The following is a 24,333-nucleotide window of genomic DNA, read 5'->3' on the forward strand; positions in this document are numbered from 1 at the left end:
GTTGCCGGCGCATCCCCAGTAGGGGGCGTGCAAGAGGCAGCTGATCGATGACTCATCGATGTTTCTATCTCTCTCCCTTCCTCTCTGTAGAAAATCAATTTTAAAAATATATTTAAAAAATAAAAGAAAAAGGAAGTGTCACTGAGGTCTCTCCATTGCCCAGGTGTGCCAGGAGCTGGGCAGGGAGGTTCCTTCTGAGCCAGAGCCTGGTACAAGTGGGGTCATTGTGATGGCTGCAAGGGTCTAGCCCTGCCCACCCGGCTACCTGGGCTGGCTTTCTCCACAGGGTAGGGTGGGTCCAACCCACAGAAGGCCAGAGGACAGGATGGTGTTACCGTTTGTTCCCAAGGCCGCCACTCCCAGGAGAAAGGGTCAGAGTCCCTGGGAAGGAGCGTCTGCAGCGGGCAGACAATGCTTCTCCTGTAGGAGGTTACTGTGTACCAGGCGTCTTCAAACTACGGCCCGCGGGCCACATGCGGCCCGCAGAGGAGTCTGATCCGGCCCGCCAGGTTTTCTGGGCAGTGAGCGCAGCCGAGGTGTTACAGTGGGAATCAGTAGTTCATATAGTCCGGCCTCCAGCTCTCTGAGGGACCGTGATCTGGCCCCCACTTTAAAAAGTTTGAGGACCCCTGTAGGCTGTCTGGCTCACTTTCTGTTCCCTGCAGCTCGCCATCAGAAGGAAGTACGGGGGTTCAGGGAGGACCAGGGTCTTGCCCTTGTACGTGACCCCACACTTGGCCTCTCATAGGTCTCCTCAACTGTCCTCGTGAGGAGCAGTGTCCTCAGTCCTCCCTCCCTTTCAGAGGTCCTCCCACCGCCCTGGGTCCACTGGGAGGCGATCGAGAGCCTCTTCTCGCGACACACCCATTTCTCCTCCAGGCGCTTCGCGATGAGGGCAGCCACGGCACCTACTGTGCCTGTGCCAGTTTGGCAGAGGGCACAGATCCTTGAGGGGCGCAAGGCCAGTTAGGCCCCAGGTCTTGTGCCCAGCAGACTACATGCAGGGGCTCAGTGCCTACCCCCTGCCCTTTCTCTGATTCCAGCTGCTCCGCGGCAGCCCCTTCCATCTCGGATGGAGCCAGGTAACTACCTGGTGGCCCCCTGGGGTGCTGCATCCGGTCCAGGCTCCACGGGGCCTGCGTATTGATAGTCTCCAGCCGCCCGTGCTTCCTGCTTGTGTGGGAACAGTGCTACGTGGCGGAGCCCAGAGCCCGCTGGCTGCCCCACCGCCCGCATACCGATGGGCTGCATTTCTGACTGCAGCGCGGGGCCTGGCATTTCCGTGACAGCAGTGATGGAGGCTGGGAGGGAGCCGTGGTGGGAGATCCCCCTCACCTGGGCCCGTGCCCTCTCTGGAGGCCTCCTGCCAGGGAAGTCAGGATTGCGAGGAGCCAGGATCACTCGGACCCCTGCCCTTCTCTGGGCGGTCGGGCTGGCATTGGCTCCTGCAGCCCAGCACTGCTGGGAGCAGCAGGTTGAAGCTTGTCTACCTTTGGCTGCGTGGTTGGAGTGCCCCGGGCCTAGCCAGGCTTACCTAGGAACAGACTCTCCAGCCAGCTCGGGCCTTTATGTTAAAGGTTCATTAAAAAAAGTTTTTACTGATTTTAGAGAGAGGATCGGAGGAGAGAGAAGTATCGATCTGCCTCCTGCATGCCCCCAGGGGATCGAGCTGGTAACTGGCATGTGCCCACCCAGGAGTGGAACCAGCGACCTTTCCGTGCATGAGATGAGAACCAACTGGGCCACACTGGGCAGGGCAGCTGGGGCCTTGCTGGGTGTTTCCAGAGCTGGGAGGCCTGAGGCTGGCTGCTGGCTCATTGCTGCCACCCTGTTTTGCCCCCTGGATGGTGCGGGCCGCCTCCAGAAATGTCCTGGTGCTGGGATAGAATGTGTGTGTGTGTGTGTGTGTGTGTGTGTGTGTGTGTGTGTAGCCCCACCCTCTGGCGGCATCTGGCCACTCCTACAGATGTGGCTCTGCCTTCTGGCCGCAGAGTCGTCAGTGTGGCTGGCGGGCAGACCACAGAGGAATGTGCCTCGCAGTGCTTGGGGGAGAAGGGACGATGGGGACTGAGAGCGACATTCTGCTCAGGCTGCACCTCCCCTCCCCCAGGGGGTCCCCTAGCCCCTGCCTCGTGACATTCTGTCAGATCTAGGCCCAAAGGCTGACTGCACAGGGTGGGGGCCTCTCTTAGCTCAGCCCCCCCCCCCCCCCCGTACTCCTGACGAGGGGCTGGGGGAACCCGGGCAGAAGCCGCTCGGGGCAGGAGGCGCCGCAGCCGAGGGATATTAGGTGCTTCTCCAGGCTGGGCAGGCGGGGCCTCTGGCCATAGAGTCCTCCCCACGCCCCGGGGCCTCCCCGGGCTGGAGTGAGGAAAGCCAGGGCTTTCTTTGGAGAAAGAGACGGAAAAGAAACGAGATGGGCTGGCCTTGCCTCTCACTTCCTCCTTCCCAGGCGGTGGGAGCTGCCTTCCCCTCCCGCTGGCGCCGGAGGCTGTGTGGGGTGTGGCTGGGGCTGGGGCTCCCTGCGGGCGCGGTGTTTGCCCTGGCAGCCCCCGGCAGCGATGGGAAGTGACGTTCAGTGCCCAGCGGACAGCGTACAGCGATCAAGAGGCTGAGGCTTATCCTTCGCCTCGGAGCCCTCTGCCGCTCCCTGGGCCATCGGCCCATTCCCATTGTCCACTTGGGGCCTGGACCCAGGGCCTGGGGACCCAGCAGGCCCCAGACTCCCTTTCGCTTCCCAGCAGGCTGTCCCGGGGACTGCAGTTCGGAGCTCTCTGCCTCAGCTCCCGTCCCCCCTCCGCCCCCCTGCTATTACCTTCTTCCTGTCTGATTCCCTTTCCTTTCCTGTCTCCTCCTCCCACCTCCTCTCTGCGCCTGCCCTCCCGTTCTCCCGTTCTCCCGTCCCCCCCCTCCCCCCGCACAGCTGCTGTTTGGCTCACTCTATATATAGCGGCATTTTCAGGGTAATTACAATAAAACTGTTGAAAGGAGATAATCCGGCGAAGGAAGCCAGTCTGCGTCCCAGCCCCCTCCTGTCCCTGGTTTGGTGCAGCCCTGCACCCCCTTCCCCTGAGGCCTCCGGCTTCCAGCTCACCCCCCTTCCCGTGGCCTCTGCTTTCAGCTCCCGTAGCTGGGTGAGGGGAAGGGAAGGGAAGTGGACAGGGGTGTCTAGAGGGCCCCCGAGGGCCTCCTGCGTTCCCTGAGGGCCTGGCTGCCAGTCCTGTCATTTCATCAATAGAACCGACCTCTGTGCCTCAGCGTCTCTCGAGTCCAGACTTTTTGGCGGGGAGCGTGTGGCGTTGAGAGGTGAGGGAGGAGGCACAAGGACAGTAGTTATATCCTGGTTCATCAGTCACCTGCTGTCTGTCTCTGGTCATATTACTTAAACCTCTTGCAGCCTCAGTTTCCTCATCAGTAAAGAACCCAGTGGCTTTAGCTCTCAATGACAGTAGCACCTTTTGAACACTCACCGTCTTCCAGGTACTGGGCTTGTATCTTTTCTCTCTCTTTTTTTTTTTTAAAGGAATTTCTTTATTGATTTCAGAGAGTAAGGGAGAAGGAGAGAGAGATAGAAACATCAATGATGAGAGATGAGACCGAGGACCGAGGACTGGGGGCCGAGCCCACAACCCAGACGTGTGCCCTTGGCCGGAATCGAACCTGGGACCCTTCAGTCCGCAGGCCAATGCTCTGTCCACTGAGCCAAGCCGGCCAGGCGCATCTTTTCTTTTCTTTCTTTTTTCTTTTTTAAAAAAAATATATTTCATTGATTTTTTTACAGAGAGGAAGGGAGAGAGATAGAGAGCTAGAAACGTCGATGAGAGAGAAACATCGACCAGCTGCCTCCTGCACCCCTCCCCCCCCCACCGGGGATGTGCCCACAACCAATGCACATGCCCCTGACCGGAATCGAACCCGGGACCCCCCAGTCCGCAGACCGATGTTCCACCACTGAGCTGAGCCGGCCAGGCGCATCTTTTCTTATTGAAGTTATGGCTCCTTTAACTGAGGCAGAAGGTTGTATCCCCAGAGCAGAGGGTTCTGACTTCCCATCTCCGTTCTCTCTTGGTCTAGTAGTCCTGCTTGATAGCACTCTGGGTGTCGGGCGTGGCTGCCAGGGCTTAGCGGGGACCCCCTTCTGTCTCTTTTCCCCACAGTGGAGGTGAAGCCGGTGCTGCCAGGGGCCATGCCCAGCTCCCTGGGTGGTGGGGCTGGAGGCAGCCCCAGCCCAGTGGAGCTGCGGGGCGCCCTGGCCGGCTCTGTGGACCCTGCGCTGCGGGAGCAGCAGCTGCAGCAGGAGCTCCTGGCGCTCAAGCAGCAGCAGCAGCTGCAGAAGCAGCTCCTGTTCGCCGAGTTCCAGAAGCAGCATGACCACCTGACCCGGCAGCATGAGGTCCAGCTGCAGAAGCACCTCAAGGTGAGCGAGGGGGGTGCGGGGGGGCTGCCCTGACCTCTGACCCCCGCCTGGACCTGCTCACCCTGCCTCCCCCGGCCCCGCCCCGGTGCCTTTGCAGCAGCAGCAGATGTTGGCAGCCAAGAGGCAGCAGGAGCTGGAGCAGCAGCGGCAGCGGGAGCAGCAGCGGCAGGAGGAGCTGGAGAAGCAGCGGCTGGAACAGCAGCTGCTCATCCTGCGGAATAAGGAGAAGAGCAAAGAGAGTAAGGCCCGGGGCCTCCTGGGGCCAGCTGGGACTCCTGTCCGTCTCCCCTAGGCTGTGGGGTCCTGGCCCGAGCACCCAGGTCAGCTGCCCCCTGTCCCACAGGTGCCATCGCCAGCACCGAGGTGAAGCTGAGGCTCCAGGAATTCCTCCTGTCGAAGTCAAAGGAGCCCACGCCAGGCGGCCTCAACCATTCCCTCCCGCAGCATCCCAAGTGCTGGTAATGACCCTTGGCAGGCGTGGGTGGCAGAGGTGCCTTGCACAGGGGCTGCCCGCCTGCAGGCTAGAAAGAGGTTTCTGACCTAAAGCCGCGTATGGGCCCTCAGTCCCTCCTCGGAAATCCCACTCTTGGTTTCTCTCGCTTCCCTCATCAGGATTCATTTTTCTATCGCTGCACACAGCGGATATTTCATAAACGTAGAGTGCTAGGTGACAGGTGATACCTTAACTCTGTCTCTATCCCTGCCCCCCTTCACCCCCAGGGGAGCCCACCATGCTTCTTTGGACCAGAGTTCCCCTCCCCAGACTGGCCCCCCTGGGACGCCTCCCTCCTACAAACTGCCTTTGCTCGGGCCCTATGACAGCCGCGATGACTTCCCCCTCCGCAAAACGGGTGAGGGCCGGCCTGGCCTCCGGCACGGGGCTCCTGGAGGGGGGGCTGGGCTGCGGCAGGTGCCCGTTTGCTGGATGTGTGTGAGCCCTGGCTCCCTTCCCCGCAGCCTCTGAGCCTAACTTGAAAGTGCGTTCGAGGCTAAAGCAGAAGGTGGCCGAGCGGAGAAGCAGTCCCCTCCTGCGTCGGAAGGACGGGACTGTCATCAGCACCTTTAAGAAGAGAGCGGTGGAGATCACAGGCGCCGGGCCTGGCGGTAAGGACGTCTCCCCTGTGCCCGTGCTCAGGGCCTGGGCGCAGCGGGGGCTCCAGCCGGCCGAGCTGACAGCTGCCTCTCCCGCAGTGTCATCTGTGTGCAACAGCGCGCCAGGCTCCGGCCCCAGCTCCCCCAACAGCTCGCACAGCACCATCGCCGAGAACGGCTTTACTGGCTCCGTCCCCAACATCCCCACCGAGGTACGGGCCTGCGGGCGGGGCGGGGGGGCCCGAGGCACCCCTTTTCCCATCCGACTTGCTGAGAGTGCCCAGCAGACAGGCTGGAGAGACCTGCTGCCCTGGAGGGGGATGTGCTCACTGAAGGGCTGTGACTCTTGGCCCGCCCCCAGGTGGGGCCTGGTGGGGGGAGCAGGGCACCTTCAAAGCTCTCGTCTCAGCCCCAGGTGGCTCCCCTTTGCCTGCGCTCATGCCTGTCTCTCCTGACTGCTCCCCAGATGCTCCCCCAGCACCGGGCCCTCCCTCTGGAAAGCTCTCCCAACCAGTTCAGCCTCTACACGTCTCCCTCTCTGCCCAACATCTCCCTAGGGCTGCAAGCCACCGTCACTGTCACCAACTCGCACCTCACTGTGAGTACAGGCGCCTGCCCTGCTAGTCCCGGATGCCCCAGCGAGCGCTGAGGGAGATCACGCACACTGCCTCCGAGCTGGGAGATGGGCAGAGGGTCGGCGAGGGGTGCTGGTCCGATATGAGCCCCTCCCTCACCTGCCTCCCCTCTCCATCCCCAGGCCTCCCCGAAACTGTCAGCACAGCAGGAGGCTGAGAGGCAGGCCCTTCAGTCCCTGCGGCAGGGTGGCGCGCTGACCGGCAAGTTCATGAGCACGTCCTCTATCCCGGGCTGCCTGCTGGGCGTGGCCCTGGAGGGCGAGGCGAGCCCCCATGGGCACGCCTCCCTGCTGCAGCACGTGCTGTTGCTGGAGCAGGCCCGGCAGCAGAGCACCCTCATCGCCGGTGAGTGGGCGGGTGAGTGGGCGGCGTCTGTGCGGGCGGGGAGGCGCAGCCCCACTTCCCGGGCTCGGGGCTCAGGTGGCCAGACGTCCCGCTTTTGGCGGGACAGCCCCGATTTCCAGCAATTTGTCCCGCGTCCAGCGGCGTTTTAAAAAAACTTTAAAACGCCGCGGGACAAGCTGTTAAAAATCGGGACGTCTGGTCACCTTGCTCAAGGCAGGACCCTCAGACAGAAGCAGCCAAGGATTCTTCCCAGCCCTGCCATAGCTCCCCTCAGTGGCATCAGTGATTTCTCCACGGTCTGCAGCCTGCGGGGCTGGCTCCTGTGCTCCGCAGCTCCTGCTGCCCTGATGGCGCACTCGGGCCAGAGCAGCGCTGCCCAGTAAACCGAGAACACAGGCCCCCGCGCCCCCCCGTAACTTAGTTTCCTAGTAGCTGCATTCAGACATAAAGAGAAACAGGTGGAGTTAATTTTATTTTATTATTTTTTAAAAATATATATTTTATTGATTTATCACAGAGAAGAAGGGAGAGGGACAGAGAGCTAGAAACATCGATGAGAGAGAAACATCGATCAGCTGCCTCCTGCACATTCCCTATTGGAGATGTTCCCGCAACCAAGATACATGCCCTTCACATCCCCGGTAGGGGGTGTGCAGGAGGCAGCTGGTCAATGTATCTCTCGCATCGATGTTTCTAGCTCTCTATCCTTCTCCCTTCCTCTCTGTGAAAAATCAATAAAATATATTAAAAAAAAAAAAAAAAAAGATACATGCCCTTGACCAGAATCGAACCTGGGACCCTTGAGTCTGCAGGCCGACGCTCTATCCACTGAGCCAAACCAGTTTCAGCTGGAGTTAATTTTAATAACATATTTAACTCACTATATCTAGAATATTATCATTTCAACATGTAGGCAATATAAAGAGTTATCAGTGAGATATTTTGTGTTTTACACTCTCTTGAAACCTGTGTGTATTTCACACTTAGAGCACATCTCAATTTAGACAGGTCACATTTCTTTTTAAAAAAAAATAATTAAAAAAAATAAATTTTTAAATTGATTTCAGAGAGGAAGGGAGAAGGAGGGAGAGACAGAAACATTAATGATGAGAGAGAATCATTTATCTGCTGCCTCATGCACACCCCCCACTGGGGATCGAGCCCGCCACCCAGGCATGTGCCCTTGGCCGGAATCGAACCTGGGACCCTTCAGTCCCCAGGCTGACGCTCTGTCCACTGAGCCAAGCCGGCTAGGGCTAGACAGGCCACATTTCAAGTGCTCAGTAGTCAGTGTGGCTGGCAGCTGTGGGATTGGACAGCACAGCCTGGGACAGTCAGCCCTTAAGTAGCCAGTGGCCTCAGAAGAGATTCTGCTTAAAAGACACGTGGTCCTGGCTCTGGGCTTCCCAGCCCAGGATCCATGTTCCTGAGCAGGGAGGGCTTGTAGATGGGAAGAGCCAGTTACTTCACATGGAGGGTCCACGCATACATGTGCCAACATAAGTGAATCAAAGGGAGAGGACGGAGAATCCAGGAGCGCTTACGGGAGGCAGTGGCTCTTAGCTGTGAGACTGTTTCATTATGGGGAGGAGGAAGAACGGGGCTCAGATTTGGGGGCGGGGGGCTCCAGGCCCCTCCACAGTTTCTCCTGAGTGTATAAGTGTTTTGGGGATGGGGAGAGTCTGGGATGGGCTGAGGGGCCTGACAGTAATGGTTACTCTCCTCCCTGCCCCTGACAGTGCCGCTCCATGGGCAGTCCCCACTGGTGACGGGTGAACGAGTGGCTACCAGCATGCGGACGGTGGGCAAGCTCCCGAGGCACCGGCCCCTGAGCCGCACTCAGTCCTCGCCACTCCCCCAGAGCCCCCAGGCCCTGCAGCAGCTGGTCATGCAGCAGCAGCACCAGCAGTTCCTGGAGAAGCAGAAACAGCAGCAGCTGCAGCTGGGCAAGGTGAGCCTGAGAAGCAGACGCACAGGGCTGTGCTGGGGGCAGGGCCGGGCTGGCAGGAGGGAGAGAGAGGGGGCTGACCCCCGAGGCCTCTCCCCCGTGCCACCTTGCCCTTTTCTTTTCTTTTTAAAAAAATATATATATTTTTATTGATTTTTTTACAAAGAGGAAGGGAGAGCAATAAAGAGCTAGCAACATCGATGAGAGAGAAACATCAACCAGCTGCCTCCTGCACACCCCCCACTGGGGATGTGCCCGCAACCAAGGTACATGCCCTTGACCAGAATCGAACCCGGGACCTTTCAGTCCACAGGCCAACGCCCTATCCACTGAGCCAAACCGGTTTCGGCACCTTGCCTTTTTCTGGTTCACAAGGCTCTGTAAGGGCCGGGTGGCTGCAGGGGAGAGGTGAGGGAAGGGTGGACCCTCCTGGGCCACCGATAGCACGGCTGCTCCCCCTCCCAGCTGACGCGCTCTCTCTGCTCTGCTCCCAGATCCTCACGAAGACCGGGGAGCTGCCTCGACAGCCCACCACGCACCCTGAGGAGACTGAGGAGGAGCTCACGGAGCAGCAGGAGGCCCTGCTGGGGGAGGGAGCCCTCACCATACCCCGAGAAGGCTCCACGGAGAGTGAGAGCACGCAGGAGGACCTGGAAGAGGAGGAAGGGGAGGAGGAAGAGGAGGAAGAGGAGGAGGAAGAGGAGGAGGAGGACTGCATCCAGGTCAAGGATGAGGAGGGCGAGAGTGGCGCTGAGGAGGGACCTGACTTGGAGGAGTCCAGAACTGGTTACAGAAAGGTGCCCCCTCCCCCAGGCCTTGATCACCATCCCTCTGTCCTTCCTCCTTTCCACCCTGCCCTTCCCCCTCCCCAGTCTGCACTGCCCAGGCTGCGTGGGGCCAGCTTTGTGAAGAGAGCAAAACGGGAGTAGGAAAAGACAAGGAGCTGTGGAAGGGGGGGGGGGGGGAGCTGCTGGTGTTGGTCTCAGCTGCCAATACCAGTCGCCAGCCCCTCCCTGCCTCTGTCTGTGATCGCCCCCGCTTGTCTGCTTGTGTGTGTGTACGAATGTGGCCGTATCTGCATTTCCGCCTACGTGGGGCCGGTTGTGCATTGGTCCCTGTGCGTGCGTGTGTGTGTGTGTGTGTGTGTGTGTGTGTGTGTGCGCGCGCGCGTACACACACACCCTCACTGTTACTACAGTATGCCCTGTGCCTAGCGCACTTCATTCATTGCGGCCACAGCTGAGCCCTCGGGGCCTGACTCATCCCACCCCTCCCACACGCTTACCTCAGTGCTGCTCTGCGTGACTCACCGCTGTCCTCCCCGGAGAGGGAGACAATGAAGCTGGAGTTTCTTCTGTTCCTGGAGGGAGGGGGTGGGAGAGAGGGAGGAGGTTTAGAAAGGCTGGCTTGGGGACCCCACTGGAGGCCCAGGACTCCTGTCCTCACAGCCATCTCAGACAAAGCCTCACCGAGGCCCCCTCCTCCACTCCTCCTTCCCAGGTGTTCTCAGATGCCCAGCAGCTGCAGCCACTACAGGTGTACCAGGCCCCTCTCAGCCTGTCCACTGTGCCCCACCAGGCCCTGGGCCGAACCCAGTCCTCCCCTGCTGCTCCTGGGGGCATGAAGAGCCCCCCAGACCAGCCCACCAAGCACCTCTTCACCACAGGTGAGCCCACTGCTGCCGACTGCCCTTCTCCCGTGTGCGGGGGCCTGTGCGTGCATCCAGCCTGGTGGGAACGGTGCAGAGGTACAGCCCCTGCCCTGAAGGGATTGCCAGGGCCCCTCAGAGTGCCCTGAGGGAGGGAAGCAGGCCTTTGTCCTCTTCCTGTGCACCACCAGCCACCTGTGGTAGTGGGGGCATTCTCTGCCCACTGCGAGGGAGCGTGGCGGTCCCCTGTCCATACCCACTGGGCAGCATCTTCTCCATGCCCCCACCACTCCTGCCGAGGGACCCCTGGTTTTGTGCCATCACCGCACAAGCCCTCCAGTGGGTGGAGAAGGCCCACTGTCTCAGTCGGATCCTGCCCTTCCTGCTTCCTCTGACTCCCTGTGAGGGCCAGCAGGAGGCCTCTGTCCGTTCCAGAAAGCCCTTCCCCTTGACGCTGCCCTGTGCTGCAGCCACAGATGCCTGAGGATGGTCTCTCCTCGTCAGTGGGGAGTGGGGCGGGGAGCAGCACCCGAGGGCTGTGACAGGAGTGGGGAAAGGAGGATGTGCCATGAGGGTCCGGTGCCAGGGGCATCGTGGGCAGAGATAAACACCAGGGGGTGTCGAGGTCAGCCTCGGGGAGGTTTGAGGAGCAGGGAGGCTGGACGGGCAGTGATGGAGGGAAAACTTCAGGAGGAGGGAAGAAGGGTGGTGTGTGGGAGGGTGGCTGGGTGGCTGGGGAGAGCCGATGAGCTCTTCTGAGGATTGCGCTGGCGAGTCTGTCACGTGGCCCAGAGCAGAGCTGACGGGCAGTGTGTCTCTGGCTCAGGCGTGGTTTACGACACATTCATGCTGAAGCACCAGTGCATGTGCGGAAACACACACGTGCACCCCGAGCATGCCGGCCGGATCCAGAGCATCTGGTCCCGGCTGCAGGAGACCGGCCTGCTCAGCAAGTGTGAGGTAAGGGAGCCCTCCTTCCTCCAGTTCCAACTCAGACCCAGCGAGGGCCTTTGTGCTCCCTGTTGGTGAAGCCTCTTTCCGTGTCTCTGTACGACCCCTGACCTCAGGACCAGTCCCCTCATCTCTTACAGCCCGTTTTTCCCGATGGTCCCCTGCTGAATCGGGGAGGATCCTGACCTGGGGTCCGGGGGGGCCAGGTTATATCTTCTCAAAGCCTTTGGATCTCCTGAGGTCAGAGTGGCCCCATGTGCCCCAGGCTGTGGTGCAGAGAGAGGGTCTGGGCTTCACGGAGAGCCGGACCTTCAGTGCCACGCTTCCCCTGATCTCCCCTGCCAGCGGATCCGAGGTCGAAAAGCCACACTGGACGAGATTCAGACGGTGCACTCTGAATACCATACCCTGCTCTACGGGACCAGCCCCCTCAACCGACAGAAGCTGGACAGCAAGAAGTTGCTTGGTGAGTGAGCAGACTGACAGGCAGGCTGTGGGCCGGGCCTTGTCCACTGCCTGGGTGGGATGGGGGGCTGTCAGGAAGACCGCTTGGCCAGGGTAGGCAGGTGGGTCCTGTTGAGCACAGGTCATCCCCAAGGCAGAGGTGGTTCAGTGCCATATTGCATACCTCCAAGGGACTCTGTTCATGTAGAATATGACATTCTCAGAGCGTGCCGGTGGGAGTGCATTGCAGAGTGGAAGGTGAGGGGTCCGGCTTGGTGATTTGGGTGTGTTTTGCTTTTCTTCCCAAATGATCCTGCCCCTTTCTCCCTGCTATCTGCCCCAGAGGCAGGATGTACCCCCAACACAGGGGACAGACATCTCCAAACTGGTATGGGCTGCAGAAGCCAGTCCTGGGCTTGGGTGTTTTTCTATGACTGAGCTCACTGCCCTCTGCACACCCCAACCTACAGCCTTGGCAGTGGAGGCAACTTCTAGAGTTGCTCTGTTTCTCTCCCCTGCAGGCCCCATCAGCCAGAAGATGTACGCCATGCTGCCTTGTGGGGGTATCGGGGTGAGTAGGGCACCTGCCAGTGGGGGTTGGTGAATGGTTCTCCCAATTTTGGCCCCTTCCTTCCTGCCCAACAGAGCTGCTGGCTGTCCAAGGGTCCATCCCCATTCTTGCCCTCCCCCTGCAGGGGGCACGCTGAAGCCTGCTCTCCTGCCCCTGCAGGTGGACAGTGACACTGTGTGGAACGAGATGCACTCCTCCAGTGCCGTGCGCATGGCGGTGGGCTGCCTGGTGGAGCTGGCTTTCAAGGTGGCAGCTGGAGAGCTTAAGGTGAGTACTGGCAGGGGGAGCTAAGCACTGCTTGCCTTGGTCTTGTATCCTCAGGAGCCGAGGACGGGGCAGCCTTAGCTTTCCCTTCAGTAAGGCATGGTCCTTTGCAACCTCAACTTTCAGGTGCCAGAGTTGGGAGGAGGTGACAGTTCTAAGGCCAGCTGGGGGATGAGGGTTAAAGAGGGACCAACAAAGTGGCACTAGTGTCTGGTGCTCTCATGGGCATCTCAAGACCTGGGATGGTCTGCCTGTCTGCCCACGTGGCCCACAGCTGGCCACAGGTGTGTATGATACATGTTTCTGATCTGTGTTTTCTTCCCTGCTTGGCTTATGTTTCTGTCCTTCTGTGTCCACCCCTCTGTGGCCACCTTGCCTGCCTTCCTGTCTCTTATCTCCTTCCCTCTGTCTGCAACTTTTCAGAATGGATTTGCCATCATCCGGCCGCCAGGACACCATGCTGAGGAATCCACAGCCATGTGAGTGCCACCCAGCCCTGCACTAGACCCGCAGTCCTCACCCTTTTCCCCACTCAGCGAGCTGATGTATCCTGCTCATGGAGCAAAACACTGCGAAGGCTGACCCCCCCCGCCCTTTCTCCTCCTTCCCTCAGGGGATTCTGCTTCTTCAACTCTGTAGCCATCACAACCAAACTCTTGCAGCAGAAGCTGAATGTGGGCAAGGTTCTCATCGTGGACTGGGTAAGCAGTGAGCTGCTGGGCCAGGGTCAACCTTCAGGAAGCCCCCACCCAACCCTGCCTCCTCTTCCTCGGGTGCCCACGCAGGAGCTGGGCCCGATGGCTTACTTCACATCCTCCTTCTGGAGCTTTAGCCCAACCCTCCATGTCCTTGGGACTCCCTCCTCACTAGGAGACTCGAAAGTGGCTTTAGCCCCTGGTCCATCTGGGCCCCCACCTTGCAGCTTCAAGTAACTGAAAGGACTTCCTACTTTGAACAGTAGAGACCAATACCATCGTAATAGCTCCACACAGTGGACTCAGCCACCTTATGTAGGAAGGAAGAATCAGGACGTCCATTTCTGTATGTGGAGACACGGAGCTGTTGGGTGACTTACCCAGCCAAGGCCGCTCAGTTTGGGAGGTTGGCACTGGGTTTCACATCAGCCTTCTGGCCCCAGCACTTGTACTCTTGCTCCTGCACAGCGCCTCTCAAACCCTGTCTCTCTTGGCAGAGGGTAAGGCACCCACCACTCCCTGGGAGCTGGGGAAGCAGCCACGGGCAATCCTCATCAAGGGTGGAATCTCTTGGAAGACCAACTTTGGCTTAAAAATTAATGTTAATGTTGGATTTTTCTTCAGAGTGTATCTGTGGGTTTTTTAAAAAAAATATTTTTATTGATTTCAGAGAGGAAAAGAGAGATAGAAACATCAATGATGAGAGAGAATCATTTGATTGGCTGCCTCCTGCACACCCCCCACTGGGGATCCAGCCTGCAACGCGGGCATGTGCCCTGACCGGGAATCAGACCGTGACCTGGTTCACAGGTCGATGCTCAACCACTGAGCCATGCCGGTTGGCTATATCCATTTGTTCTCTAAGGCTTCCTAGCCTTAACACTGCCCTCCACGCTGCTGTCTAGAATGGGCCCTGGGGAGAGTAGCCATATTCGCTTCGTGGCTTTGCATCTGCCCTGTACAGCTCCTGGTTAGAGAAGCATAGGGTGATACTGGTGTGAACAGAACACAGATGCCCTGTAGCTTGTGGTGGGCTGTACCCCAGGCTCACCATATTGGGGTTGGGGGTGACAAGTGGAATTTTTTTACCTGTGGGCGAGAGCCTGCGCCATTTTCCTGATGCTCTCACTCCTCCCCACTAGGACATTCACCATGGCAACGGCACCCAGCAAGCATTCTACAATGACCCCTCCGTGCTCTACATCTCCCTGCACCGCTACGACAATGGGAACTTCTTCCCAGGCTCCGGGGCTCCTGAAGAGGTACAGCTCCTGGGTGCAGATGTGGGGCCCCTTAGGGAGGTAGCAGAACGGGACCTGGCAGGGAGTCCTGGAGGCCCTTGGTGGTGCTGGTACCTGGGGAGTCTGGGCTCCTAGTGGGAGGACCACACCGGCCAACTGCCCTTCCATGCAGAGCAGAGGTCAGTGGAGTGAGGGCTGGAGGTAGGGCTGAGGGTGGGGGCAACTTCTGGGATCCCTAGGCAGTGAGAATAACCCCTCCCCCACCGTGCTGCCAGGTTGGCGGAGGGCCGGGCGTGGGGTACAATGTGAACGTGGCATGGACGGGAGGTGTGGACCCCCCCATCGGAGACGTGGAATACCTAACAGCCTTCAGGTGAAGACTGAGAAGGGCCAAGGGAGGGGTGGGAGCCCCCGGGCCCTGCCGTGGGAGGGCAGAGACACTCAGTTTGTTGTAGGTGGAGGGGGTTGTCTCGGGGGCACAGTGGGGCGAGGCCTGGCTCAGCCTCCTGCCAGGGTCAGCTTGGGCCCTCCCTTTGCAGGACAGTGGTGATGCCCATTGCCCACGAGTTCTCACCTGACATGGTCCTAGTCTCCGCCGGGTTTGATGCTGTTGAGGGACACCTGTCTCCGCTGGGTGGCTACTCTGTCACCGCCAGATGTGAGCCTGCTGGGGGATTAAGGGGGGCTGTGGGACAGTAAGGAGGGGTCAAGTGGGGGTGTGGAGCAGTTAGACTGATGCTGCACAGTTGGGAGGAGAGTTGGGGCAGGTCCAAGACTTGCAATAATCCTGGCAGCGCCCCCTAGTCTCCCTCTGCCAATCCTGGCCTTGAGAGGCAAGCAAGGAAGGAGGTGGGGGAATAGCAGAGGGTGCGTCTCCTCCCGGAGGCTGGGCATGGAGCTTGTTGGTCCATCCTGTATCAGTGGTGTTCTTTAAAAGACATCTGATTGCATTTTTAAAGCTTATCTGTTATGTTTTGTCTTTAATGGAGCATTTAGTCCATTGACATTACATTTTATTATGGGTATATATACACACGTTTGAGTTGAAGTCTCCCATCTTATTTTGTGCTATTTGTCCCACTTCTTGTTTCTATTTCTCTCCTTTCTTATCTTCTCTTGAATTGTTTGTTTTTCTTCTTTTTTCTTTTTCTTTTTACCATTTCATCTCTCATTGCTCATCCCTAAAGGTTTTGGCCACTTGACCAGGCAGCTGATGACGTTGGCAGGGGGCCGGGTGGTGCTGGCCCTGGAGGGAGGCCACGACTTGACCGCCATCTGTGATGCTTCTGAGGCCTGTGTCTCCGCTCTGCTCAGCGTGGAGGTGAGGGGTGAAGGGATGTAAGCCAGGAGGCCAATGTCTGAGAGGCCGGGAGGAAGGCCCTTTCCTGGGTCAAGCAGTACCGAGGGCCCTTGGGAAGGTTTTCCTGGGTCCTCCGGACAGCTGGGGGCCAGGAGAGCTTTCTGAGTAGGAGTTCCTCCTATCATGAGAGATGTCTGAGGCTGAATGGGGAGGTTAGAACGTCGGGCACCACCACCCATTCCCCACCCTAAGCCTTCTCTTCCTTCTGCTGCCAGCTACAGCCCTTGGATGAGACAGTCTTACAGCAAAAGCCCAACATCAACGCAGTGGCCACGCTAGAGAAAGTCATCGAGATCCAGAGTACGTGGGGACAGGCGGAGGGGCTCAGGCCTTACCATAGGGCCGGATGTGGGGGTGTGCCAGGGCTGGGGGACAGGTTCATATGGTGGCTTTGCCCTCCCTGATCTCCTGCTCGTCTCTCATCCACAGGCAAACACTGGAGTTGTGTGCAGAGGTTTGCTGCTGGTCTGGGTCGTTCCCTGCGCGAGGCCCAGGCAGGTGAGACGGAGGAGGCCGAGACTGTGAGCGCCATGGCCTTGCTGTCCGTGGGGGCCGAGCAGGCCCAGGCTGCTGCAGCCAGGGAGCACAGCCCCAGGTGAGGCTCCTCCCGCCCCTCTGCCCTCGCCTACGCCGAGGACGCCGCTCACTGCCCCTCCCTGTGCTTCTCCCACAGGCCCACGGAGGAGCCTATGGAGCAGGAGCCTGCCCTATGACGCCCCGGCCCCGTCCTCTGGGCTTCATCATTGTGATTTTGTTTATTTTTTCTATTAAAAGCAAAAAGTCACACATTCAACGCCGTGTGCCGTGTGGGTCTCTCAGCCTCGCCTCCTGCTCCTCGAAGCTATCTCAGGCCTCTGCCCCTGTGGCCCACATCTCCGCTCGAAAAGTTGGCTTCCTCTGTAGGATATGGGGCTACCTTGTGCAGCCTCTCTCCATATTGTATCTCACACCCACCTTCCCAAATTCTATCCTTTCCCCCCTTGGAGCCTGGGCCAGCTCAAGGTGGGTAGGGGGCCAGGTAGTACCTTTAGTTTCTGGAGTCTCCCTGAGTGAAGACGGAACAGGAAGTTCGGTGCCTTGGTTTCAGCTGACGGGGGAAAATGCCTTAATTTCACCCTCCTCCTCTCTGGCTTTGGGAGGTCCTGAAGGGTCTCTACCGTCAGGATGTAGAGGGGAGGGGAGGTGGCTCCTGCCCAACGACTCCCCACCCTCTTCCCCACTCTGTTGTCTCACCATCTCTGCAGACTTTTCTCCGCCTTCCTCCTGGCCTCAGCACCAAGGGAAGGCTTTTGCCCGGGGACGTGGGCCTGGTCTGTGGGTAGGCTGTCTTCCTTTACATTCCTGCGGGGCTGTTTCCCCTTCCAGGGGCTGGGGTGGGTGGGAGGGATGGGGCTGGACTCCTGGGTTATGAGGGGCCTGGAGGAGCCTCAGCTCCAGGCCTGCTTTCCAACGTACTCTGTTGGCCTTCCTGCCTCTGCTGACACAGACAGGGGGAGGGGAAGGAGAAAATGGTCCCTGCAGGGGGCGCTGCAAGCTGGTGAAAGTGCCCTTGAGTTCAGGACCTGATTTCCCTAGTCCTCTGGCATGCTGCAAGCAGAGTGGCCCCCTCTCTCCTGGGACCTTTTTAAAAATATATATTTTATTGATATTTTACAGAGAGGAAGGGAGAGGGATAGAGAGTTAGAAACATCGATGAGAGAGAAACATCGATCAGCTGCCTCCTGCACACCCCCACTGGGAATGAGGTACATCCCCTGACCGGAATCGAACCTGGGACCCTCAGTCCGCAGGCCAATGCTCTAGCCACTGAGCGAAACCAGCCCTGGCTCTCCTGGGACCTTATGAAGTCTGTGGTGGTGAGAATGGGGGTTCTAGAAGGGTCGGGGCCAGAACCCAGAAACAGAAGTCTGTCCTCAGCTGGAGCTTCCATTCCTCTTGGGCTTCCTTTGCTGGCCACCAGTCCAAGGAAGCTAAGATCAGGAGGGGGTGCCGCCTTTCTCTTTCCCAGAAGCCCAGCTCAGTCCCAATACTGGGGCTGGGGGCCCACAGGCTTCTTGGGGATGCTGTCCAGCCTGTAGGAAACCAAAGACAGGACGTGGCTCCCAGGGAACTGAGTCTTCCTCTCCTTCCCAATACCATGTGTACTTGTTTTCTTCCCATCCTGGGGCCCCACCATCTGTTTACGTATTCCCCTGCTGGGGCCTGAGCAGGGTAAAGGAGCCAGGGGAGGGGCAGGAGTCCCACCGCCATCAGCTCATTGCGCGCTTCTTACATGTTGTTAGTATGTCCTAGACACTCCTGGGGGATGGGGGTGGGCCTGGGCTCAGTGTCAGGCCTCCCCGTGCTGAGCCCCAGCTCTGGACCCCTTACCTTCCAACTTCCTGTGGCTGGTCTGGTTCTCATGTAAACCCACCCCTTGCTTTGTCTCCCGGATATGGTTTTCAGTTAAGCATTTTGTAACCCATAACATGGTGTGTCCTTGTATAAATAAATTTGTTTCTGGCAGTGCCTTCTGGAGCCAGTGTCTCTGTCCTCTGGGCTCCCAAATGGAAGAGTGGTTCTTATTTCCCCTCTTGGCCACATAAACTGCTCTTCTCTCCAGCTCCTGGACTAACCAGTTTAGGAAACGGGAGGCTGGGTGCATCTCTGTCCAGTAGGTTAGAGACAAGGCTTCACTGAAGGTAGCCACAGCACTACAAAAGACCTCTCGGATGGCCGAGGGGGGATGGTGCTCAGGCCTGAAGGTCTCAACTGAATATTTACAGCCTTCCCCTCCCCTCTGCCTCTGTGGAAACAGGGTTGGAGGCGGGTGGAGAACAGGCGGCCCAGGCAGAATCCATGTGTGTGCACACGGACACGTTTAATGGATACGTACACAGGTAAGAGTCCAGAGTGTTTAAGGGCTTTATTGGGGCCACTGAGCCCCTCACAGTGCTGCAGGAACCCACTGGGCTTGCTAGTGCCTTTGCTTTTGGGGGGCTTGGAAAGGAGGCAGGAGGAGGACCAGCCTTTCTGGGAGAGGGAGGGCCTTTCTTTGGAGCTAAGCCTGGTGGTGGGAGAAGTCGGAAATTCAAGATGAGTAGGGCCTTTGGGGGGCTGAAAGAGGATGGGCCTGCCTCCTGGAGTGTGGAGGTCATGGAGCGTTGGCTTTGTTGGAGTGGAGGTTAGGAAGAGCGGATGGGTGGTGCTTCCTGGGCACTGAAGGTGAGCACCACCCAGGGCACGAGGGCCAGGACCAAGCATGGCCAGAGGGTGAATTTGAGGAAATTGAAGATGTAGAAAAGGCTGATCTGAGGGGGGTAGCCCAGCCAATTCATGGGGCCCAGCAGCCCCATGGCCAACACGAGGCAGGCTATCTTCTGTCCATTGCTCAGGTGTGCTCGCCGTACTGGGGCATAGCAGGGGGAGTGGAGGGCGATGCCCAGACCCAGGACGGCCCCTGAATCGCGGCTCAGAGAGGCAAAGGGCCGGCTGTCCAAGTGCAGCCACTCAGGCCGCTCACACCACTTCGTGGCTAGGCTGATGGACCTGTTGGGAGGAAAAGTCTTTGCCAGGAGAGAGATCCCAGAACTTAGAGAGCCAATGGCTCTCATCCCCATTGGGCCTACCCCCATGTTCTTCTGAGACCCCAGGACAGTCTCTGTCCTTTCATGTAGTGAACCAGAGACCCACCAGGCTAGGTACAGGTAAGGCAGGACAGGCCCAGCCTGCCCAAGCTTTAAAGCAGAACTTACCATGAAAGATCCAGGCCCAGTGAAAAGAGGATCCAATAGATGAGGCTGGCTCCCAGCAAGAGGGCCAGAGAGGTCAACCCGTAGAAGCTTAGCTCCCGCTGTGCAGGCACCCGGGGGGTCATCAGCCAGCCCAGGGCAGCACCTGGAGGAGTAGGGTGACAGCAGCTTCAAGGAGTTTGGGGACATGACCCACCCTGAGCTACAATGCAGTTTGGCAAAATAGGCTGGTCTTCCCACTGCCGACAACACCCTCCGGGCCCATCCTGTTCTAGTTGCTCACCAGTTATCAGGCCGGCCAGCACCTGGTGAGGGAAATGTGCCAAGAGGAAGATTCGGGACAGACCAATGGCCAGTAGGAAGGTGCAATAAGCCAGGATCGGCATCACCCTCACCCAGCGGCTAGAAAAAAGAGAGGCAAATGGTCTAGGCCAGTGGTCGGCAAACTCAGTCAACAGAGCCAAATATGAACAGTACAACGATTGAAATTTCTTTTGAGAGCCAATTTTTTTAAACTTAAACAACTTAAAAAAAATATATATATTTTATTAATTTTTTTACAGAGAGGAAGAGAGACAATTAGAAACATCGATGAGAGAGAATCATCAATCAGCTGCCTCTTGCACCCCCCCCACTGGGGATGTGCCCGCAACCAAGGTACATGCCCTTGACCGGAATCGAACCTAGAACCTTTCAGTTCACAGGCCGACGCTCTATCCACTGAGCCAAACCAGTTTCGGCTAAACTTAAACTTCTTCTAATGCCACTTCTTCAAAATAGACTCTTCCAGGCCTTGGTATTTTGAGGAAGAGCCACACTCAAGGGGCCAAAGAGCTGCATGTGGCTTGCGAGCCGCAGTTTGCTGACCATGGGGCTAGGGGACGTCTGGATACAGTTCAGTTTTCCACAGCACAAATGCCCAGGGTCCCCAGAACTCCAGCTCCCAAGCTGCCCTGTTGCTGGTGGGCAATGCCCAGGTGTACCTGTGTACCCGAGCGGCCACCTCGGAAGAGATGGCTGTCATTAGGGGCCAAAGGGTTGCTCCTGTGATCATGCAGTGTCCAGAGGGGCTGCCTGTGGGGGGAAAGAAGCTTGTGATGAGAGGACGGGGGTGGAACCCAGGTGCCCCTGGTGATAGCTCAACAGAGCCACCTCCCCGTGGCTGAGAAGAGAACCTTTCCCCAGCACAGCCCAGAGCTCCCTCCACCCTGTGGCTTCCTTCTCCCCTCTCCGAGGCACTGCTCTCAGGCTTGGCTCTACTCTAAACAAGGTGGGCACTGGCACAGGTGCTCTCCTCCAATTCAACGTGGTCCTCCTAGAGCTTCTTCATTCTCTGGCCCAGTGTAACTGTGAGGTGGGCCTCTTGGTTGGGCCACCCTGGCTGAAAAGGACTCTGAAACACTCCCCCAAATCCTAACTACACAGGAGAAGGGAGGTATGAGGCTTCGTACCTGGACCAGTTTCACAAGAAGAGGGGAACTGGTGGACCTGGACTGGAGCATGGCGGTAGTACCCAGACTCATGGACCCACCAAAACGGCCTTTCTCCGAAAAGGAGCCTAGAAGAGAACAGAGGCAAGGTGATACTGTGCTCACACAGAGCCAGGGGGACAAGAGAGGGGCAGAACGCCTGGGGTACTCTAGAGGTAGAGTCAGAACGAGAGTCCAGGCCTAGCTGGTTTGCTCAGTGGATAGAGTGTCAGCCTGCTGACTGAAGGGTCCCAGGTTTGATTCTGGCAAAGGGCACACGCCTGGTTTGTGGGCTATCTTGCTCTCCCTCTCCCTTCCTCTCTGAAATCGATATATATATATATATATATATATATATATATATATATATATATTTTTTTTTTTTTTTTTTTTTTTTTTTTTAAGAAAATAAAAGGATTCCTATTCTGTGCTGTTGCTTTGCCATGGATCTTTACCTTGGAGCGGAAGAAAGCACACTGTTTTAAAAAAGTGATAAGGAGCCCGGCCAGCATGGCTCAGTGGTTGAGCATCAACCTATGAACCAGGAGGTCAGGATTCGATTCCAGGTCAGGGCACATGCCCGGGTTGTGGGCTCGATCCCCAGTGTGGGGCCTGTAGGAGGCAGCCGATCAATGATTCTTTCTTAGCATTGATGTTTCTATCTCCCTCTCCCCCTAACACCATTAAAACATTTATTTATTTATTTATTTTTAAGTATATTTTATTGATTTTTTCACAGAGAGAGGAAAGGGGTGGAGAGTTATTATATATATAATAACTGCCTCTTGCACACCCCCATTGGGGATGTGCCCACAACCAAGGTACATGCCCTTGACTGGAATTGAACCTGGTACCTTTTAATCCACAGCCCGATGCTCTATCCACTGAGCCAAACCGGTTAGGGCAGAACATAAATATTTTTTTAAAGTGATAAGGAGGTAAAAGATTGTGGGGGGCGGGTGTATGCTCTGAGATGCTCAGAAGTCCTACTCTGACCCCTCCCCCTACAGGACCAGCTCTGCTCTTCTAATCCATAGCGATCCCAGGGCCTCCTGCTTCCCCCTCTCTCCCCATTTCCCAAATTCCAACCTGAATTACCTCCCCCTGAATTACTTGGGTAAGTTTCTTATGTCTGGAAATGGGAGTGGGGAATTGGCAGAGGAGGCTGAAGAAGAATAAGGAAAACAAACTATTCAAAATCCCCTGGCCTAGCAGATGCTTGGCCGGACCCTGTGAAATCACCCAGTGAGAAGGTTGCTTGGCCAGAAAGAGAAGAGGTGGGAGAGCAGAGGAGAGGCTGGCAGAAAACCAAGAGCTGGGAGGGAAGTACAGAAGGGTCCGCAGCCTTGTTCTCACACCTACCATGTGCTCAATACACACTTAGCAAATGAATGGGGGTTTTGGCAAGTTGGGGGGGAGTGTCCACCTGAGGAGGTGGTCTGATTCCTAGGGGAACAGGACTACAGAGGGATGCTTATACAGACTGAAGAGGAGAGAACACGGAGCAAAGGGCAATTAGGTTAGAACCCTTGTCAGCAAACTGCGGCTCGCGAGCCACATGCAGCTCTTTGGCCCCTTGCGTGTGGCTCTTCCACAAAATACCACGGCCCGGGCGAGTCTATTTTTGAAGAAGTGGCGTTAGAAGAAGTTTAAGTTGAAAAAATTGGGCTCTCAAAAGAAATTTCAACCTTTGTCCTGTTGATATTTGGCTCTGTTGACTAAGGAGTTTGCCGACCACTGGGTTAGAGGAAAAGTATTAGACACGGCTTTTCCGTTTACAGAAGGGGTGAAAGCCTTGCAGAGAAGTTACAAGGGAAGGTAACTCCAATTCCGTTATTTAGCCAGACATTCCAGCCCAGCCCAGTGTCTCCTATAAGCCTCCCTTCCCTCTGCCAGGCTGGGAATCTGGCAACGAGGGCTGAGGTGAAGGGAGATGCAGCTACTCGCCCAGTAAAAAGTATAACTACCTTCTGACACCCAAGATAGAACAGGTGGCACAGAGGTAAGCCCCAAAAGCCCCACCCACTTCCCTGGGATTCCTGGCATGTAAGTCCGTGTTAAGAGCCTGCTAGTGAATGAATGGAAAAAGAAGAGAAAGTGCTCCCTGGACGGCAGTGCTTGATTTCAGGGCTTTTCAGACTTCACTGTACACAGGAATCAACGGGGGTCCTTGTTAAAATGCAGATTCTGATACAGTGGCTCTGGCCCCAGGCCTGAGATTCTACATTTCTATCAAGTTTCCAAGTGCTCCCTATGCTGTGGTCATGTTCTGGGGACTACACCTTCATTGGCAAGCCTCTCTGACCTCAGCAGTTCATGCGAAGCCTGTCTCAAAGCATGCTTCTTAAAAACGATGTCAAAGGAATGAGTGACTGGATGAATGAAAGTGAGTTGAGAAGCAGGTCTAGAGGCTCCTTAAATCACCATAGATATTTGTTAAAATATGGATTCCCAGCCCTTGCGCTGGTTTCTAACTCAGTACGTCTTCGGTGGGATGGGGTATTTGCATTTTTAAACGTTGCCTTCAGGGGGGTTTCTGATAAGGGCCTTTTGAGAAAGCTGGTCTACTCTAATGAGTATGTTGGGGATTCGGAGGTCTGAATCCAAGATGGGAGGTTTTAAGGCCACGGAGTTCACCGGTGAGGCGGGAGGCGGGGTCCCCTGGGGCACCTGCTGGGCGATCAGGGCTCGCACGGGACTCAGGGCCCGTGGGGGCGGGCGAGCAGGTCGCCGGGGGCTTGGCCGCTCACCACTTGAAGACCAGGTTGAGCCACTCGGTGATGAGGCAGATCCAGAGCACTGCGATGCCCACGCGGCGAGAGGCATAGTAGGCCGCGGGGAAGTAGAACAGGAAGAGGCTCTTGGGATCGCCCAGAAACGTAACCCAGAGCCACACTGGCTCCAGCCAGGGCAGCTGGTTCTGCAGCGCCTCCGCCATCGCGATGCCAGCGGTCAGCACGGACTCCATGGCGACCTGGGAGCCGGCCGGGCCGGGGTTGGCTCCGGCGCAGAAGCTGAGGAATCCCCGCGGCTGGGAAGCGCCGACCAACCGCCGCCCTAAGCCCACCCTGGGAGACCCAGGCCCCGCCCTCTTCGCCCGAGGCCGGCACAAGCCCCGCCCCCGCCCGCCCGCCCCGCCCTCGGCCGTTCCAGGCTCTGGCGAGCGGCCCTTGCCTGGAGCACTTCCTCCTGCCGTCTCCGGCGGCTCTCCTTTCTACGGGGCGGCGCGGCGGACAAACCTCCGCGAAGGCGTTTCCGCGGAGCCCCACGTGGCGGCCGCCGCTGTCCGCACGTGGGTTTCGGGAGCAGAGGTGGCTGTCGCTGCTGCTCTGGGTGCGGGGATGGGCTAACCGGCGTGCTCAGGGTTTTGCTTTGCTGCTGCGAAGAGGGATGTGTAATCTCCAGGGCCAGGTTCCTTCCAGATCGGACCTCCCTTCCCCAGGACCGCTACCCTCCAAAGATAATTCTGAGACCTCTTGAAGAGAGGGCTACGCATACCCTCTCCTCCTCCGGGGAGCCACG

At 57.6% G+C, this 24,333-nt stretch overlaps 2 protein-coding genes across 14 annotated transcripts in view; one reads left to right on the plus strand and one right to left on the minus strand.

Annotated features, from left to right (window-relative positions):
* Positions 1–16,404, plus strand: part of HDAC5 (histone deacetylase 5) — a 35,622-nt gene extending 19,218 nt beyond the window's left edge. For 3 of the 11 annotated variants that reach the window (XM_036450950.1, XM_036450951.1, XM_036450954.1), the window contains 24 exons: positions 4,158–4,417; positions 4,515–4,656; positions 4,761–4,875; positions 5,138–5,268; positions 5,375–5,521; positions 5,609–5,721; positions 5,976–6,107; positions 6,267–6,489; positions 8,229–8,440; positions 8,932–9,234; positions 9,938–10,103; positions 10,912–11,045; positions 11,382–11,502; positions 11,951–12,051; positions 12,211–12,318; positions 12,739–12,794; positions 12,929–13,016; positions 14,153–14,272; positions 14,527–14,624; positions 14,791–14,909; positions 15,439–15,572; positions 15,827–15,911; positions 16,041–16,206; positions 16,285–16,404. In XM_036450950.1, the coding sequence (XP_036306843.1) occupies positions 4,158–4,417; positions 4,515–4,656; positions 4,761–4,875; positions 5,138–5,268; positions 5,375–5,521; positions 5,609–5,721; positions 5,976–6,107; positions 6,267–6,489; positions 8,229–8,440; positions 8,932–9,234; positions 9,938–10,103; positions 10,912–11,045; positions 11,382–11,502; positions 11,951–12,051; positions 12,211–12,318; positions 12,739–12,794; positions 12,929–13,016; positions 14,153–14,272; positions 14,527–14,624; positions 14,791–14,909; positions 15,439–15,572; positions 15,827–15,911; positions 16,041–16,206; positions 16,285–16,324 (3,314 nt within the window). In that variant the 3' untranslated portion in view covers positions 16,325–16,404. Of the gene's footprint in view, positions 1–4,157; positions 4,418–4,514; positions 4,657–4,760; positions 4,876–5,137; positions 5,269–5,374; positions 5,522–5,608; positions 5,722–5,975; positions 6,108–6,266; positions 6,490–8,228; positions 8,441–8,931; positions 9,235–9,937; positions 10,104–10,911; positions 11,046–11,381; positions 11,503–11,950; positions 12,052–12,210; positions 12,319–12,738; positions 12,795–12,928; positions 13,017–14,152; positions 14,273–14,526; positions 14,625–14,790; positions 14,910–15,438; positions 15,573–15,826; positions 15,912–16,040; positions 16,207–16,284 lie in introns of those variants that run through there. The other 8 variants (XM_036450952.1, XM_036450953.1, XM_036450949.2 and 5 more) reach the window with 6 other exon arrangements.
* Positions 16,405–18,502: 2,098 nt separating this feature from the next.
* G6PC3 (glucose-6-phosphatase catalytic subunit 3) lies at positions 18,503–23,919 on the minus strand. 3 transcript variants are annotated; one of them, XM_036450980.2, is made up of 6 exons: positions 23,562–23,909; positions 20,794–20,900; positions 20,326–20,416; positions 19,626–19,744; positions 19,346–19,487; positions 18,503–19,139 (listed from the first exon to the last, which is right to left on the minus strand). In XM_036450980.2, the coding sequence occupies exons 1-6, from the start codon at positions 23,777–23,779 to the stop codon at positions 18,776–18,778; spliced, it is 1,041 nt and encodes a 346-aa protein (XP_036306873.1). In that variant the 5' UTR covers positions 23,780–23,909; the 3' UTR covers positions 18,503–18,775. The 3 variants fall into 3 exon arrangements, with proteins under 3 accessions (XP_036306873.1, XP_045442163.1, XP_036306874.1); XM_045586207.1 differs by lacking the exon at positions 20,794–20,900 and having other exon boundaries at positions 23,562–23,783; XM_036450981.2 differs by lacking the exon at positions 19,626–19,744 and having other exon boundaries at positions 19,110–19,139; positions 23,562–23,919.
* Between the last annotated feature and the right edge of the window lie 414 nt (positions 23,920–24,333).

Source organism: Pipistrellus kuhlii, unplaced genomic scaffold (assembly GCF_014108245.1).
Source record: "Pipistrellus kuhlii isolate mPipKuh1 unplaced genomic scaffold, mPipKuh1.p scaffold_m20_p_22, whole genome shotgun sequence".
In the NCBI taxonomy this organism is placed as follows: Eukaryota; Metazoa; Chordata; class Mammalia; order Chiroptera; family Vespertilionidae; genus Pipistrellus; species Pipistrellus kuhlii.